This window comes from Meleagris gallopavo, chromosome 28 (assembly GCF_905368555.1).
Source record: "Meleagris gallopavo chromosome 28, MGAL_WU_HG_1.1, whole genome shotgun sequence".
NCBI classification, from domain to species: Eukaryota; Metazoa; Chordata; class Aves; order Galliformes; family Phasianidae; genus Meleagris; species Meleagris gallopavo.
The window spans coordinates 3,253,630-3,272,470 of record NC_139431.1 but is presented as its reverse complement, the minus strand read 5'-3'; the positions used below and the strand labels follow the sequence as shown (position 1 = coordinate 3,272,470).

At 52.5% G+C, this 18,841-nt stretch overlaps 1 protein-coding gene across 3 annotated transcripts; it reads left to right on the top strand.

Annotated features, from left to right (window-relative positions):
* Positions 1–10,287, top strand: INKA2 (inka box actin regulator 2). Of its 3 annotated transcripts, none has more exons than XM_085210385.1 (2): positions 1–233; positions 8,486–10,287. In XM_085210385.1, exons 1-2 carry the CDS (start codon positions 198–200, stop codon positions 9,437–9,439), a joined length of 990 nt encoding a protein of 329 aa, XP_085066511.1. In that variant the 5' UTR covers positions 1–197; the 3' UTR covers positions 9,440–10,287. The 3 variants fall into 3 exon arrangements, with proteins under 3 accessions (XP_085066511.1, XP_085066509.1, XP_085066510.1); XM_085210383.1 differs by lacking the exon at positions 1–233 and adding an exon at positions 418–730; XM_085210384.1 differs by lacking the exon at positions 1–233 and adding an exon at positions 3,209–3,232.
* Positions 10,288–18,841: the final 8,554 nt, after the last annotated feature.

Here is an 18,841-nt window from a genome sequence, read left to right as displayed (position 1 = left end):
CCCAACGCCAGCGGAGCGGAGGGGTTTCGGGGCCGCCCCGCCGCGCCGTGCCCGCACGCATCGGCCTCGGGTTGGGGCCGCCCCGCGGGGCGGGCAGCGCCGGGACCCCCCTCCCTTTCTCTCCCTTCTCCTCCCCTCCCCGCCGTGTGCAGGCGGAGCGCGGAGCGGCGCATGGAGGGGCAGCGCTGAGCCCGGCCATGGAGCAGCACCTGCGGCGGCTGAAGCAGGAGCTGGTAGGGGGCGGCGGGCGGGGGGCGAAGCGGGGACGCGCGGGGCCGGGGGGAGCGGCGGGGCTGTCCGCGGCCGGCGGGGCGAGCGGGCGCTTTAAAAAGGAAAAAGAAGCGGCTGTCAGAGAAGATCGGGAATCAAAGAAGCGTTTGTGGGAGCGTGCGAGAAGAGTAAGTTGGCAGGAATCAAAATGATGCGAAGAAAGCGTGCGGTTGTCAGCCGTCAGACGTTTGGAAAAATACCTCTTCTTCAATAGGAAAGCCTTTGTCGTAAATCAGCGCTGTTTTCTCGCTCGGATTCGGATTGTAACCGCGCTGCTAGAACTTGCTGGGGCTTGTCTGCGAGCCGGGCATTGTTGGTGCTCGGGGCTTTGCTGGGGATGGAGCAGCGGGATGAACTGCTGCCTTATGGATCGTCTTCGGAGGTTTGTCTGGGGAGCAGTGCAGCGACCCGATAAATAGATAACGAGAACAAAAGGGGAAGACGAGGCAAAGCAGAACGGGTAGGTGAAGTTTCTGGTGTAGGGCTTAACAGGATGGTGATTTCGGATAGAGTTCTGTGGGTTTACCCACGGTTTTCCTATCCTTCATGAATTACAGGAAGCATTTCATGTATAAGCAACAGTGCTGAGTCAATAGAGAGACATGCCGAGGTCCACTGGAGCCTCAGCACATTGTAACCTGGAAGGTCTTTAAAATCTGAGCAAGCTGGAAGGTGGATTAAATGAGTAGAGTCCAAAAGAACGTGCCTAGAATAACATCCTTCACCCCGCATTTTGTCTTAGCAATACATACATCTCATTCCCTGAGCAGCATTTTATTAGCCAAAGTATTGTCACTTTGAAAACTTATTTCAGCCTGAAATTCCCATCTTGGTGCTGCTCAGCACAGCCATGTCAGGGTGCTCCAAAAGCACGATGCCAGCAAGCAGTGATTTACTGGAGGTGGGAGGTCTGTATTAATTAAAATAACTGTAAGTGATATCCTCAGCAATAATAGCTTTTAAAAATCAATACTGTCAAGATAGCCTGGAATTAAAATAGATTAATGTTTCTTTAAAGACCGGCAAGCAGGGCAAGAGACAGCTGGGGCCATCTGCACTCAGTGGCGAGTGGGAACGGAGCCTCCTGACCCTGCCTTCCTGCCACTTTCTTCATTACATGGCAGGTCGTGCCTCCAGACATTAAATGCACCAGAACCGAGATTCGTGTGGGAAGGACTCAGTTTGTTTGCGCTGCCAGATAGAGACAACAGCTGCCCCCTGTGCAGCTAAATGGGAACCTGGGCAGAGAGCATCGAGTTCAGAACCAAGGATCTGCAGCGTGTGCAGGAGCAGATACGGTCAGGGGAGGAGTACTGATGTGTTGTTGTGTGGGAGCAGCTGTGCACCTGGAGGAGCTGGGCAGCACAAGGCAGAGGTGTGAGGCCTCCTGATCTGCACAAGTTTGCTCCAGTTTCAACCATCACAGCTGTTTACTGGTTTTGAGAAGGGTTTTGTGTTTTTTTTTTATGTTGGCACAGCTCCCAGTTCACAAGGAAAGGTTATCTTCCAATGCAACCCTATCCCCCATCAGTGTGGGATTCGAAGATTCCAGCTCTGATAATTATTTTTTATCCCTGTTTTGTGTATTAAGACCGTATTGAAGTGACTCTGTGCCTGGCTGAGGCTGCTGTGCCTGGATATCCCAGCACAGCTGTGTGCTGAGCTCACACAGCCCTTTGCCAGACGTGGCACAGAGCAGCATGGGTCCAGGCATGCACACCCAGCCTCGGTGTCAGGCTCTGGGAATGTCCCCCAGGCCTCTCACAGCAGCTCCTGAAGATAAATTTGGCCCATTTCAGTCAATGAGAGCACTCATATTCCTATTGCATGTTTTCCATTGTAAGCCGATAGTTTCTGGCATGTGTGGTGTCCCTTTGATTGGAATTCATTCAGAAGCTTCCACTCACAGGCACTATGAAGCCAGGCACAGCTCAGCTGACACAGCCATTCATCACAGCCACACGTGAGCCCAGCATGGAGCTGCATCCATTCCTGACACTGTGGCCTCATCCCAGTCCTGGCACCGACCTCAGGAGCAGCTCAGCACCCGCTGGGTCAGCTCACTGCCCCTCAGCCTCTGCATATAAGATACAGAGACTTTGTTCACCTCTTCTAGTTTGTAGGGCTGGCATGGAGTACGTCATGCTCTGCCACTCCTTCTGGCATCTGTCCTTCATATGGCAGTCATGAAACCTGCCACAGCACTTACGCAACTTCCATTAATGCAATTAAACTAAATACCAAAAGACTAGCAGGCAGACTCTGAGTCTGCAAAGATCCTCCTGAGGCACAGAAGTATCTCAGCTTTCTGAGCTGCTGAGTGTTATCTCACCAGCGATGTATGAGCATTTAGCTGGGCATCACCAGCCAGCTGGGCACAGGGAAGGACGTTTGTGCCTGGACATCCTACTTAACAGCAATAGGATTGTGCCAGGAGAGGTTCAGATTGGTTATTAGGAAATGTTTCTTCTTAGAAAGAGTGGTGATGCATTGGAACAGGCTGCCCAAGGAAGTGCAGTCACCAAGAAAAGGGTGGGTGTCACACTAACATGGTCTACAGCAGTCACAGGCATGGTCTGATGGTTGCACTCAATGGTTTTTAGTGCTCTTTCCAACCTTCACGTGTCTAAAGGTGCCCCACCTGTGTCTGCAGTGCTTGGGCGAGGCTCTGCAGGGCTGCTCATGTTTTCTGTCTGCAAGTGTTCTCCTCTTCCTGTGGCACCTGGTGCTCTGTCAGTTCCTCCAGTTCAGCTTGCTTCTAAACTGATCTCACTGCTGCAGCTGGTTGGGTTTTCCAACTGTTCGTTGCTTCTTAGTATTTCCTCTCCCAGTAAATAACTTCTCTACACAGAAGGCTGTGGATATCAGGCTTTCTGAGGTCCCGTGTTTCAAGCTGAGTGCTGCAGTTGATATGGCACACAAGGAAAGGATGCCATCAGTGGGACCTTGATGAACTCGAAAGGTGAGTCCACGTGAACTTAATGAGGTTCAACAGAGCCAAGTGTGAGGTGTTGCACTTGGGCCAGGACCATCAGGTGTGTGTACAGACTGGAAGAATTCCTTGAGAGCAGCCCTGCCGAGGGGTCCTGGTAGATGGAAAACTGAACTGTGCTTGCAGCCCTTCCAGAATTTCATTTGTCTCATGCTGCAGATGGCATTACTTCTGTAAACTTAATGACAAAGAGATTGTTTGCATTTGTACATAGTAACATCAGTGTAGTACAACGGGATTGGGATTTCCAGTCTCCTTCACAATCAGAAGAATAAATCACTTGTTATTTCTGGCTAGGGGCTGCTATGTCCATGGGGCAGATTTATCTTGCATTTGGGGTTTGTGTGGCTGTTGGGTGAGGGCTCACAGTCAAGTTGGCCAGAGCTGCAGCTTGGATCTGAGCACCTTCATCTTTCTTGGCTTTGTGTTGTTTTTTTTGTTTTGTTTTCTTTTGTTCTGTGGTTTTGGAAGATATTTAAAACAAAACAAAAAAACTTCTGACTTGAACTTCTGAATGTCCTCATTGCACTTTGCATTATAAATGCATCAAATTATTGATGGAGAGTCCAAGTCCCTCCTTGTATTAATGTACATCTTGGGAGACAGAGTTTCTCGCTATGAATATCTTACAGGAATAGAACATTTGTTCTGTGTGAAAATTACGACCAATTATTTTGTACTGTCTCACACTGGGTCCTATTCTGATAACTGTCACACTTAAAAAGGATCCTCTGTGCCTTCGTTAGTGCTGTCCCAGAAGGAAGGTCCAGCAGACCAGGTGTCAGTAATGTCAGTGATGGGCACCAAGGCCTGGGGTTGTGCAGTGATGTCTGCAGGTAGAATCACAGCATCATTTGTACTGATCAAGGGCTCAGTCCCTTGCAGGTTCCGTCGCCCCTGGGGGTGGCACCTTGGAGGTTATGGCAGAATCCCTCCTTGGTGTTGCCTTGGAGGAGGGCAGAAAGCTCAGGAGCAGATTTCCTATCATGTATAACCCTGGACCTGGTCCTCTTATTTCCAGGGAGGACTCCTGAAGATGACTGCATTGGATTTTTGTATTTTTGAAACCACATCTGCATGTATTCATCAATGTTTATGATACCCCAGTGCAGGCAGACACTGCTGGGCTGCAAACTGCCATTACAAATGGCAGTTGCAATTGAACGGAAAGAAGCAGGGTGAGGAGGACAGCTAAGTGCTGTGATCCTTGTCTTCCACGGGTAACATCTGCTTGTGATCTGTTTAACCTCCTGGGAAAACCTTTGGGAAAGTTTCAGCATCCTTCCTTCCTCTTTCAGATGCTCACGGTTTACACCCTAATTTACTCTGGAAGGAAAAGAGGTTAAGATGACTTGAAATCCATGTGAAGAAATTCAAGGACAGGCAGAACACTGCAGGCCGTAGCATCCAGAGAGCACAGCTGGAGGGAAGCTCCCTGCACAGTGCAGACCTGAGCTGGGGCAGTTCCAGCTTGCAGAAGATTAATCACAGTGACCCGAACAGAAACGGAAACAATGTGATCAGCTCAGCACTTCTAAAATAATTTTGGTCTCCATTAGGTCACCCCCTCTAAATACCAATTGTTTCTGTCTGGTGCTGTTGCCTATCAGCCCTATTATTACAAGCTGCTATTTGCCGTTTGCTCTTTCCTGTTCCTCTCAGGAATAGCTTCCTCCTGTTGCACTGCTTTTGCCTCAGAGCCGGACATCTGTCTTCCTCCTCATTACACAGCCATGCTCAGAGCTCTTCTGCCCCGGTTCCGTCTCAGCTGCAGCCCTGAGCAGGCAGCGCACAGAGAGACTGAGCAGGCACTCACTGGAATCATAGAACGGCCTGGGTTGAAAAGGACCACAGTGCTCATCTCTTTTCAACCCCCTGCTATGTGCAGGGTCACCAACCAGCAGACCAGGCTGCCCAGAGCCACATCCAGCCTGGCCTTGAATGCCTCCAGGGATGGGGCATCCACAGCCACTGGGAAAAACTTCCTTCCTTGGATGAGTTTAAAAAGTTCATTTATCTGTTGGGTGGGAAACAGCAGCAGGAATTTCCCTTTTTCACACATCACAGGTATTTGGGTTTGAATTTGTTAAAATGCCAGCACATGTGAAAGGGCTCCTTGGGGCGAGTTGTCATCCTGCAGTGTTAATTAGTCAGGGAAGGTTCATTGATTTATAAATTGTGTAAACCAGTTGTGGCCGCTCCGGGAGTAAAACTCTTCCATGCCAATTTTTTAGGGAAATGTTCAGAAATAATGGATTTTGAGATGCAGTTTGAGGCATCCAGCTTTAACTGACAAATTTGAATGCCCATGAGCTGTCGTAGTTCCCATCTGTCTTTTGTTGGAAGCAGAGGTGAAGCTTTGAAGCCCCTTCCCCTGTGCTCTGGCTGGGATTTGCAGCTCACAGGAGCACAAGGCGGAGCATCTCCTGCTGCCCACAGTGCCCGGGTTACATAAAGCCACTTGCATAACCTCTGTGAGTGCAGTCAGGGGCTCTGTGCCAGATGAGGGTTCTATGGGGTTTGTGCCACACTCTGTCTCAAGCTGCACTTCAGTTCCTTTCACGCCACGTTCGGGCTCTGTGCTCAGCCCTGTGTTCCCAGCACCTCGCAGCCAGCATCCTTCCCACTGTGTCACTGCACAGCCTGGTTCATCCAACAGCCCGGGTCTCTTAACCTCACTCCCTGGCCAGCACTGTGCACTGTGTTCTGGGGGAGGCATTTCTGTTTCCACTGCTTGAAGCCCAAAGAGCCGCAGAGTGGGAACGTGGGGAGGTGGGTTCCTCTTGGCAGAGGGGAGGGAACGGCTGTTAGGCACGAGGGAAGAAACTTTTCTCCCCAGAATTCTCTTTCCAGGGTGCGTACTCTTAATTACCGCAGAGTAATTACAAGTGGATGGGATCCAAGGCCCTGCAAAATGATCTCCAGTCGGTGATTTCACTTGGGCTTTCTTTCGATGCTGATCCTACACTGTGAACAGCAGAAGACAGTGCAGGCTTCTGTCGGATTGGGGTCTGTTGGCTTTCCAACTTCCACAACCTGAAGCTTCAGCAGCGTTTGCAAGCAGAGTTAAAAGCCTTTGCAGTCCTTTTGGTGAAAGTGGGATCAGTTCCTTTTCCCAGGGGGGAGACTGCAGCCATCCCCAAAATCAGCATCCAAACCTCAGCATCCTTCGTGGGAGAGCATCTTTGCAGAGGAAAAGGGCAGTGCTGCTTCTCCAGGGGCTCACACTCCCCAGGCTGGCATTGGCTCCTTTGCTCAGGTTCACTTCCCAGCATGAGGGAAGTGCTGGAACGGGACTGTGGGGCTCAGACCCCATCTTGGGGGGAGGATGAGTCCATCTGTGGGAAACGATCACACGGATGACAAATGCTGCCCATGAAATATTAATGCTTAATAAAGCCTCGCCGGATGAGGCATGCATTGTAATGATGCCACCCATCATGGGGGAGTTAATTGAATCAGTGAGGTGAGCAGTGGAGCCGGCCAGCATATGCTGGGGTTTGATCAGCCCAGTCATTACCAAGGACCCTTGTCACTCAGCGCCGCGGTGCCTGCAGGGGATTTGATGAGAGGCAGCCAATGGGGGGCCGGGCCAGCTCCAAATCCAGCTTTTTGCAAAGCCCCAGATAAAACAGACTGCCATTAATAAGGCGAGAAAGGTTAGGACGAGAGGCATTACAGCAAATCTGGAGAGGTAAGGTGATAGTTTCGTCTGAGGCTTGTAGAACATATGGCCTCAGCTTTTGTGCTGGTAACCCGAGAGCTGTTAGTCTGGAAGTGGGGCACTATTTGCATATCTGCAGAAGTAGAGTTTATTTGCTGGTGTTAAAAAATGAGCTAGTTGGGGACTCTAGGCAGTGACTGGGAGGGTGAGAGCTTCTCTGGGTCTTCACGGGCAGCGCATTCGTTCTGAGTGATAACTGTGTTTCTTGGGAGGGAGGCTTTGAAAAATCAGTGCAGTCTGCTGGTTTGGTTTTGGCTCTGGGTTGTGAAGTGCAGGCAGAGGTTGGTGGTCAGAAACTGGTGTGGAGATTGCTGCTTTTGGATTTGGGTTGTTGCAGAAGAGCAAAGCTTTTGGTGGCTGCTCTGGCATAAAGCTCAGGTCTGGGTACAGAAATGGAAATGGAGCAAATAATTGAATTCATTTAGCAAAAGCAAAGGAGAGGTAAAAAGCTAAAGCTGGAGATGGTGAAGCTGAACAGAAGGCGCAGCTGTCCTTCACCTTAAACTTAAAAGATCTATGGCTACGCAGAAAAAAAATGCAGGGAGCCTTTTAAAGGGCTCGTTTCTGGCAGCGTAGGCTAAAGCTTTTCCTAGACAGCGCTAATCTGCTCTGCAAACCACCTTGCATGGATGCGACGTCTGCACCTCCAGCCCCAGCCCCTGCTGCTCTCCCTCTCCTTCCCATCCCCTCCCCGAAGTGGCAGCTGTTGGAAAGTATCGCCCATTTGTTTTATGGCACAGCTTTGGGAATGTGATCCAGATCCTACCTAAAGAGAAAGCAGCAGAGCAAAAGAAGAAGGGAATGTAGAAGCTCTGGAAAAAAATGACTTGAGTTTTTCAATCATGGGAAGTTAAGTCTGTATGGCAAATTTCAGGGATAAAGCAGGACTGCTGCTAATGTTCTTAGCGTGGGAATCAAAGAGATTGCTGCCTTCCTGGAAATAAGTTTGGAGTTGGTTCGACGTTACCTCCAAAATTTCAAGTACGTCGACATTTCTTTGTCCTCCACTGAGAAGTGCCTGTAACGAGAGAGTTCAGCTCTGAATAGGCATTATGTAGTAATGTGTGATCCTCACTAGGATTTCATTTACTGTAGCACTTTGGGTATAGAAACAGTTCTCGGGGGAAGGCGCAGTCTCATTATTCCCACTCCTGATTTCCGTTTGTTCGCTGCACAGTGCAGAGCAAACAAAAGCAGCAGTGAAGGCTCCAGCTGCAGGCAGCCCGGCTGCTCCCAGCCCTGCGCCTTGGGGCTCTGCCAGGCGATTCCTGCCATCTCCAACTATTTGTTTTTGTTGTCAGGTCACAACACCCCGCTTCTTCTGTCAGCTTCTCTTGTTTCTAGAGGGTCTGACTTATTTTTAAACTGTTTCAAATCCCTGGAGAATTTGAGACGTATCCGATGGCCGTTCCGTGCGGTGTTTGGATGAGGGGAGGGGAGGGAGCTCTGCTGCTTTTTGGGGCTCCCGGACACTGACAAGTGCCTGCTTCTTCCCACAGCTGTCCATGAAGGAGGTGGGCGACGGGCTGCACCAGCAGATGAACTGCATGATGGGCGCGCTGCAAGAGCTAAAGCTGCTCCAGGTCCAGGCAGCTTTGGAGCAGTTGGAGATTTCGGGGGGCCGAGGCCCCGTCCCTGAGCAGCACCTGCACTGTCAGGGCGGCACAGCGGGGCCGGAGGAGCGGCCGCGGAGCCGAGCAGGAGCTGGGGGCTGCAGCCCTTCATCCCTCACCTGCTCTGTGCCACAGCCAGCACTGCCCCGTCCCACCTCGCTCCCAGAGAGCGGCCGCCTCGGAGATATCATCCCCTCTTCTTCCTCCTCTTCCTCCTCCTGTGGCTCCCGCTCCAAGGGACCCTCCCCAGCTCCAGCCAGAACAGAGCGTGCACATCCCAGGACGTCTGAGTGCAGCAGCCAAGGCATGGCTGGCGGATGGACGGTGTGTGATGAAAGCCATGACTGGACATCCTCCCTCATGTCCCAGAGCAGAAACAGGCAACCCCTGGTCCTGGGAGATAACATCTTCGCAGACCTGGTTGGGAACTGGTTGGACCTGCCAGAGCTGGACAAGAAGGGGGAGAAGAGCGAAGCATCGCTGTCTGCTGGCAGGTCCCAGGAGCTCTGCAGGAAGTTCTCCCTCACAGCCAACATCTTCAAGAAGTTCCTGAGGAGCGTTCGGCCAGACCGGGATCGGCTTCTCAAGGAGAAGCCTTGCTGGCTGCCGCCTGAAGACAAGCAGCCCGAGATTTCCAAGAGACCCAAAAAGACAAACAAACTCAAGGGGACATTTTACTTCCCTCTTCATGGGAACATCCAGAACCATCACAGCAAAGCGGAGAGGTGCCCGAAAGTGGAAAGCCATATTGAGAAACCTAAAGTGGGCACCAAGAAAGTCCGTGATACGATAGACTACACCCAGTCCGGGTTTGATATCAATACAGCTGTTTGGGTCTGAGTTGGTCCGTGGCTTCCCCAAGCATCTTCCAAACCAGGGACTGAGGCCATGCGCTGTGCCCTGCCAGGACCGAGCAGGCAGAGCTCGCCATGGAGTGAGCTGTGGCTTTGGCCATCAACACATGGCATCTCTGCTGGCTCAGCCCCTTGAAAACCCTCAGGGGCTGTTTGTGAAAACCATCAGCTTCTTTGGCAGCTTTTGGGGTGAGCCAGCTCCCAGAGCCTGCCTCAGTGACAGCAGATTCGGGTCACCTCTGGTTGAAACAGCGGCAGGACAAAGTTCACCGTGTGTGTGTGTGTGTATGAGTGTGCAAATATACATATAATTTTTTAAGAAAAATCTTCTCCTGCTTGCGTGCACTTAAAACTGGGTTCTGAGCCTGGCGATTTCAACAGTGACCCCAAAGGACTTCTTCGAAAGGAAGGAAAATTCTGAATTCAGAAGACAGCCGTACTCAGACAGTCGCCCATTGCAGGTGTTGGATCCCAGCTCTGCTGCGTTTCAGCTGTTTTTTCCACCCAAGCTGCATCTCTGCTGTACCTGCAGCACTCTCCTTCCCCTGCAGACAGAGCAGCAGGATGAGATCCATGCTCAGAGAGCTGTGACGTTGGCCAGTTTCAGCAGCTTTGCCTCTTTCCCCACACTCTTCTCCCAGGGGTCACATTGAGACACAACACAACGTTGCCACGGATGTTTCTTGTTATCGTTGCACTGTGACACAATTTTGCAAGAGACCTTTGTTAATCCTTTTGTTTCTTATGCTGTGGTGTACAAACCCTGTCCTGAAAGAACCAAGTTCTTCAGCATCCCGCTCTCCAAGAGCAACCAATAAAGCAGCATCATCCCTACACGGGGAGCTCCGTGTCGTGCTGTCGGTGTCCAAACCATGCATGTCAGCCTCAGCCCCCAGACCCAAACCCCAGCATGGAAGCTGAGGTGATGCATGTGTCTGCAGGCCCCATCCCACTGGGGACTCATCCTGAGGGCTCAGCACACAGCTGAGTTCTGTGGTGTTGGGTTGCAAAAACCTGTTCTGCTCACTCCAAGTGTAAGAGTGGGAGCAGCAGTGTTTGGGTTTTCAAACATGCAACTCTTTCAGCCTCCCTGGACGCATAGGCCAGTGGAGCAGAGGAATGGAGAGAGAAATATTTTCTCCCCTCAGAAATTAAATATAGGCACAAGGCAAGCCCTGCTTCTGCCCATACAAGGAAAGAAGAGCGGGTCAGCATCTGCCAGCACTGCTCAGCACTTTTTCAGGAACCTGAGTTGCAAGCAGCTTTTGTTTTCCTTCCTCACAGGCTTTAGGTCTGATTGTTTTGTCTCACATTTCTCAGAATGCTGAAAAGCTGCTTTTGCAGTATTTTATTTATCAGCAACCCATCCTGTTTATTACACATGCTCCCCCCAGTCGCCACCGGTCCTTTCCCACCAGCAAAGAGAAGGAGCTTTCTATAAGCAGCAGCAACACCAAACAGCAGAATGCAGCACAAGAGCTCTTTCCAGAACCAAAAACCAAATTCCCCCCTTTCCTTGGCTGTGCAGGCAGCTGACCCCACGCCCAGCACTGCTCCTGCTGCCTCTGTGCTCCTTCAGACCCCTGAGTGTACTTCCAAAGGGCATTTTGCATTGCATTAGGATTTTCTGGGGTGTTTACAGTGACAAGCTGAGTGTGATCCAGGCTTCAAACAGCTGCTTGAAAATCGTGAGTCATTGTAGTTGCATCTCCACGTTCTTGAGAGAAAAAAATATATATAATTAATATTCCTTAAGAGGCATTCAGACAATAAGGACTATCAGCCGAGCCAGACGCCCTACCCCTTTTTGTCTCCGGAGCAGGATTTGCTAATAGACGTGGGGAGGATTTGTGAATTACCATTTCACTTCTCCAGGGACTTTTCCTGAAATGATAATGGCTTTTTCTCCTCTTTTTTTTTTTTTTTCATGAAACTGCCATGAAATAGTCCCCCATTATTAAGTATGAGACCTACCTAATTAGCACGATGACAGTCTTTAATGAGGTCCTAGCCGTGTTCTGCATCTTTGATAGGTGCGATTAATACCAAACCCTGTGCAATAATTACAGGATCACCTTCCCCCGTGAACCTGCCCTGTAGAAGGCAGCGCTCGAAAATGAACCTCAGGAGTTTGAATTTATTAGAAATCTCAATTCTTGGGGCGTGCAAAGCCCAGAGAGAATCAGATGTGCTGGAGTTAATTTGACACCAATAACATTCATTCAGACACGGGGGGTTAATGAGGCAGTGTGAAAGATGGTCCTGGTCCTGTGCTCACTGGTGGCAGCAGGAGCACTGCTCAGCACTGCCCATTGATGCCCATTGATGCCCACTGATGCCCACTGACCCCCATTAGTGCCCAGCACTACCCAGCACTGCTCAGCACTGCCCATGGATGCCCACTGCTGCCCAGCACTACCCAGCAATGCCCATTGATGCCAACTGCTGCCCAGCACTACCCAGCACTGCCTATTGATGCCCATTGCTACCCAGCACTGCCCATTTCATAGAATCATAGAACGGCCTGGGTTGAAAAGGACCACAATGATCATCTCTTTTCAACCCCCTGCTATGTGCAGGGTCACCAACCAGGCTGCCCAGAGCCACATCCAGCCTGGCCTTGAATGCCTCCAGGGATGGGGCATCCAAACCTCCTTGGGCAACCTGTTTTTCTGCCCATTTCTGCCCATTGTTGCTCATCACTGCCCATTAATGCCCATTGCTGCTCAGCAACTCCCATCACTGCCCATTACTGCCTGTGCCATGGGCCCAGGGCAGCGCTGTGTCTGTCCCATATCACCATGTGCAGAGCTCTGGGCTCTCCCATCTGGTGCCCTGATTCCCAGGGCTGCTCCTCACTCTGCCTCCATGCTCTCCCATCCCAGGCAGCACCGATGCTTGCAGCGTGCTTCCCTCGGTCAGATGGCCTCCAGAAGGCTCACAAATGTGCCTGTAATTAAAAAGCCTCTGTTTTCAAAAGCATTTCACAGCTTGTTGTCTGACAAGAGGGTGGGTTGATGCTGGGCAAGAGGAAGGCAAACACAGGCATTGCCTTCTTGCTCCCCCCACTGCTCCTGGTGGCCCCACTGCTGCACTGCTGCGTCCCACTGACCAGAAAGGCTCCTGAGTGCAGACAGAGCGAACTTAACAATTTCCTCTCAGTTCCCCTCGTTTTGGGTCTGGTATGAGGAAAGAAACCAACTGTCATATCCGTGTCCTTCACAGCCCAGTGCTGCTCTGTTCACTCCAACACATTTCCCATCACCTTCATTGAGTTCTCAACCGTTAGCAGAATCCCTTCTCCCCCTTTAAGCTCCCAAGAACTGAACCACGCTTTAACACCCGTGTCTCTGCAGATGAGGGTATGTTTATCTTCCCTTTTGTTTATTGTACCCACGTGGCATTTCTAATCAAGTACTGAGCCCTCTCCAGCTGGCGGGCAGCCTGGGCTGGTCTCACAGAACACATACAAACCACTTTCTGGCACCAATTTCCCTCAGCTGGGAGCTGTGCCATCCCTGCTCAGCTGCAGGGGATGGGGCTTTGCCCTTGGATTAACCTGGGGATGGCTCCTCTGCCCGCTCCTGTCCCTTCCTGCAGCTTTTGTGGTTCTCTGCCCTGCTGTGAGAAACACCTGCTCGGGTTTCTTGGCCTTCACCGAGCTGGAGAGCAGAAAGGAGAAATCAATCCCCAGGCAGAAAAGCAGAGGCTGAAGGGCAGCTCGGAAGCACAACTCCCAGTGCTGCGTGTGCCGGACCCCAGCGTGGGCACTGGTCCCCTTAGCAGCCAGAGCAGCCGTGTGAGATGGGCCCTCCCAGGAGCCTCTCTGTGCTCACAGCACCGGCTTGGTGCCGGCGGGTGACATTTGGAACCCAGAGCTAACGAACGTGACGTGCTGTCAGTTTTAATTAGTCCCTTTGCTCTGCCTGTGACAGGTGAAAGCTGGAGCTGGAGCCCTGGAGGATGCATGGAGAGGGGAGTGCCAGGAAGGGACTCGGCGGTGCACGGCAGAGCAGTGCCTTCCTTCTCCAAAGGGCCACTCCATCCCACAGCAGTATTTCTGTCCTCTCCTATCTATAGCAGCCTGCTGGGTCTGGAGGCACAGAGCACTGCCTGTGTGCCTCAGGAGCATTGCAGAATGCTTTCACATCTGCTTCAGACGGAGGACGTTGCAGCAGCCCCGTCTGAAGGCAGAATCGAGGTCCCAGGTCACTCCCAGCTCAATGACAGCAGCATTGGCTGCCGTGATGGCAGTGGTGCTGTGCAGCTGCAGCTCTCCCCGCTGCCTGCACCAGCCCTCCCCATCCTCCTCTTTTCATTCCGTTCCAGCCCGATTACAGAGAGGTTGCACCCGGAGGCAGCTCACCAGGCATTTATGCATGCAGCTGCCTGAGCTGAATGCACGCATGTTAATGTGTGGAAATGAGTCGGGGCCACTTTTGTACCAAGTTTTCTGCTCTCTGGATCGAGCCCACCAGGTCTTCTGGGCCAAAAAGAATTCAGGAGAGGACCTCTGTGCTATCTGCCCACCTCATCTCTTAACATTGCCCACATACCAGTGCTGCTGTTGGGCAGATAGCAGAGCTTTGTTGTGCACGTCCCTCTATTTCCCTTTGCTCAGCTGCTGCTGCTCCATGACTACTCAAGCTTGCAGGGAAGGCCATCACCCCCCAACCCTGCAGCCAGAGTGACCACTGCCACCCAGGTGAGCAGCCAGCATGCAGCTCAGAGCAGTGCAGAAGCCAACTGCTGCCAGGCCCTGGCTGGGACTGCTGCTCCTGTGCCATGCGCTGCTGCTGAGCAGCTGCTCTGCCCCTGCTGTCCATGCTTTGGTCTCCTGGGACCAACCTGTCATTGCTACAGCATGTCAAAGGTATGCTTCCCCATATCTCTACCAGAGGGGATTATGTTCCCAGCGGGGGCTCGGGTTCTTTTTTTTGCCATCATATGATTTAATGTGACAACTGTAATTTGATGTGACGCGTCTTTGCAACAATTCGCTACCTCGGAAAATCACAAACAAGCTTAAAATAAGAACAGAACGCATGGACTCACATCTCCCTGTGTGCTGCAGCTGGAAAAATAAGCACCGACTTGAGGACTTCTCCGTGCTTCCTTTGGGAGAGAGTGAAGTCGTGGACGTGATGCTGTAAAATAATAATGTGGATCCCAGTCCTGCAGTGAGAGCTGTTGGCCAGATGCCTGCACCTTCCCAGAGCCCCTTGGAGTTCAGAGCAGCCATGTAGGAGCAAAGATCTGTGTGTATCTCCTAATGTGCTGAGGTTTCAGTTCCTGCCCTAAAACAAGCAGGATTAGGACAAAACAGACTCATAGCCTCAGCATCCTAGGCCATCTAGCTGAAATTAAGAGAGCAGAGTAAACCTACAGTGCTTTGGAATTGAAGATGTACATTTACTGAGCCCTCTGGTTCCAAACCATTACGTTGACACTAATTAATCCTGGCATACCCACTAATTGGCTGTCCCAGTGGCTCCTAAGGTAGAGGTGAGGAGCTCTGCACTGGGACAGCCCCAGTCCTGGGGATGGGGATGGGGAGAAGGGGCTGCAGCTGCAAGCAGGGAAGCAGTGAAGAGTTTCCAGCACCGCTGGGCTTTGCCCTCTCTGCAGTGCTATGGGATGTGGACATGATGGGTAAATCCCCATGTCAGCACAGTGCAGGCGGCCAGTGGCCAAACCATTCTCCCCTATGGGATCCCCAGTGCTGACCCCATGGAATCCCACACCATTGGAGCAGAGCTGGGCACAGCCCCACACGGTGCCCCCACCCCTCCTTGGCCACAGACAGTGAGGAGAGGATTACAGCTGTCTGCAAGCAGGAGAACATCAACACTGCTGCACTCACCTAATTACGTTATTTAACAGGATACCCTCACATTGATTGTAATTACTCATATAATTTGGGAAGCAATTCGCAGTCCATCGCTGCAGGGTGCACGGATCTCAGCTGGGAACAACGTGCCCAACTCTTCCTGCAATGGATGGAAGCTCTGCACCCCTCCAGCCATCCCCCAGCCCAGGGCTCCATAGCACACAGCAGCCCCCAGCCCAGGGCACCATTCATCAGAGGCCCCAGCTCTGTGCCATGGAAATAACTTCAGGCCACCCCACTCCTCCATCCATGTGCTTTGGTTGATGATGACTGCACGCAGTCAGTAAAGTCAGAGTAAAGTCAGGCCGTGCAACCCCAGCCCACACTTGTTTGGATTCTTCACCCGCTTTTGTAAGATCCCGACTTAATTAGGTTCCAACAATCCCAGAGGAATGTTTAATTAATGTTATAAAGAAACAATGGGATGATTAAGCAAGTCTGGGCTGCTGCCATGCGTGGGGCGTGTGGCACTTGTTGGGGTGAATGTGTTGGGGAACATCATCCTACAGACCTCTGTGCCATTTTATTTGTCGCATTAATCATCTGCTCCAGTCCTTCTCTCCTCTTTGTGCTCACTGGGGCAGAGAAGAGGAGCAGAGATGGAGCTCAGTCTCTCTGCAACTGCAGAGTGAAAGCTCTGAACAAGGAGCCCTCCCACCCCTCCTCCATCCCCACTCTGGAACAGCCCAGCAGCAGCTCTGAGCCACGAGGGCCCTAAAAGTAGTCCAGGAATAGCATCAGGGAGAGCCCTGCAGCAGAAATGTGCTCTGGAGGCAGCACAGCATGCAGGCTGAGAGCAGCATGGGGCTCTGCCCAGAGCAGCAGTGGATGCACAGCTCCTGGGGTGGGACACAGCACACCATGGGTGTCTGCAGCAGCCAGCACTGTCCGTCCTCTCCCACCCCATTTGGCTCCTCTAAATGTTCTCAAATGGTTAAATGATGCTCTCATTGCATGATGGCTTCGTGGCATTGATTTTAGGCCAGTTGCTATTTAAAAGATAATTCTCGCTGCTCAGAAGCCTGCTTGCAACCTGAAGTAATTGCATTTGCCTTGGGTTGAATTCCTTTTGCAGCTTCTAAAAATAACCCCCACCCCCCATTTCTTCTGCTTTTCACAGAGCATCTGAGAGCAGTGAATAAACACTGGGAGGGACGTGAAGGAAGAGGAAGTGGAGCAGCAGGGAGGTGAGGAAGCAGCAGCCCTGCATCCCATCAGGGAAGGATGCAGCTCAGCTCAGCACAGCAGCAGTCAGAGTTGTCCAGGGGAGAACACCCAACTGCACCCCCCTGTATGGCACTGAGTGGGGCTGGGAGCTGCAGGGCTGTTGCCAGCAGTGTAGGGATATGAAGGAGTGAAAAGGCTGTTTTCTTGGCCCCACATGTGACTGTTTCAGCAGAGGACACAGTTCCCTCCCTGCGCCCAGCAGTGCAGCAGCTCTGCCCCATCTCTGCCCTCTGCTCTGCACACCCATCGTTATGCTGAGCCTTTTGGTGTCCTGCAGATCAACGGTGACTGCATGTGAGGTGACCAACGTTGGATCTCCCTCATTTCCAACAGCATCTAGCACACAGGAGCGGCCCACAGGGGCTCCTGCACAGCTGCAGCTCTCAGCACACCGTGCTTCAGACCCAGTGAGCTCTGCCCTGAGTTGAAGCTGCACTGACACAGCAGTGGCACTGCCCATTCCCAAAGTGGAATGAAGAAACATAGTGTGATGTGGAGAGTCTGTGGCCCTCCAAATGTTACACTCACACACACTGGGGATAGGAAAGGCTGCATAAAGTGCACAGCTGGAGCTGATTTGCGTGACGATTTGGGCGCACATGAGCAGGAAGAGCAGCGGGGCTGCTGTCACTCAGCTGTGCCATCGTCACTCCAAGCAGGTTACAGGGAACCTGATTTCTCTGGAAGGCACTCAGAGCAAAGAGCGAAAGGGTTGCTGACTTCCATACTGCTGAGAGGAGCATGGCTGAGGCTGATCAGGAGCTCACATCCTTCTGGCTGCAAAGCAGCACCAGTTCTTGCAGCACAGGATGCTCCTTGGGAAGGGCTGAGCTCAGCCCTGCGCTGCACAGCTCTCCCAGCTGCTCCTCCTGCCAGGAGATCCAGGAAAGTTCCCCTGTGTGTCCTCCTCCCCTCTTGAAGGGGCTGAAGGCAGCGCTTTGTTGGGGAGCAGCCCCGAGCTGCCCCATAACGCGTGCAGTGTGCTTGGCTCCGTGAATTTCTCCTTTGTGCCTCCATCCTCAGCCCACAGCTGCTGCTGCCCCACTGCATGGGGCCAGAGCACCCCCAGCACAACGGGCTCCTTGTTCACCCCATGATTACAGGAGCGGCTTTTGGCCTTGAATGTTGGCACCACCCAAAGAAAATGTCATTGGTGTGCAAACACAGCACTGTGCTGGGAGCTGCTGTGGCTGAGGCAGCAGCACTCGGGGCACTGGGCTGTAACTGCAGCTCCAAAGCTCTGATAAATCATTGCCTCTTCCTTGGCTGCTGCTCTCCTGGAGCACAGCCCTTTGGGTCAGGGACCCTGCAGACACGGGGGCATCATTCCATGCTCTGTGCCTGCTGATGCACAAATGCTGCTCCCTGCGCAGCGCTGAGCTGAGCTGAAGGCAGGAGCCCAGCCAGGAGCAGCCACAGCAGCACAGCTCTCAGCATGGCTCATTAGCCCTGGCCTGGACGCTAATTAGGCTGTTCCTGGTGCTGCCCTGTGCACTGGCAGGGAGATGGGTTTGCAGGTGATCACTGCTGAGCTGCTATAAAACTCTGCTGGCAGCCTGCACTGGGAACTGACTCAAACCCAATTCCCAGAAACCCCAGAGGCACTGAGCTCGGATGAGTGCTGCTTTTACTGCTGGGCATTTTCATGCACCAGGTCCCAGCACTCGCCCTCAGTCTGTTTCAGCATCCATCACACCCATGGGGTCACTGTGAGCGGTCTCAGGCTCTTCTGGATAACATGGGAAGAAGCAGAGCTGCTCCACGTGAGCTCGGGGAGGGGGCAGCCATCAGCTCCATCAGCCCTGGGGCTGAATTCAGGGGATGCTCTGCTGAGCACAGCCCTGCACAGAGCCAGCGAAAGACGTGGAGCTCTCTCATCCCTGCATCCCAGCTGCTGGGACAGGGCCAGGCACAGCCTCATCCTCCTGCACACAGCTGCCTCATTGCTGGGGGAGCAGCGTGGGAAAAGCACTGGGAACGGGCAGTGTGGACCCCAGGGACCCCACGCAGCCCCCCCCCAAGCTCTGCTCACAGCCCTTGCCTGGAGCACACGTTCCCACGAGTCGCTCTGAGCGTGCACAAAGCCCCGTGAGATGGCACAGCTGCTTCCACAGCTGTGTGGGGGTCCTGCCCCATGCACAGGGGCTGGGGGTGCAGAGGGGACCACGGGGACGGCGCTGGGATTGGATGGATGGGGCTGAAGTCACTGCAACGAGGTGCAGCAATGCGGGGGCTCTGATCTGCACAGAACAGCCTGTACTCACACACAAA

Excerpts from the sequence above, each read along its gene's own strand:
- INKA2 (XM_085210385.1), top strand. The coding sequence starts at position 198 with ATGGAGCAGCACCTGCGGCGGCTGAAGCAGGAGCTG. Across the intron at positions 234-8,485 it reads GGCGGCTGAAGCAGGAGCTG|CTGTCCATGAAGGAGGTGGG; the intron begins GTAGGGGGCGGC and ends TTCTTCCCACAG.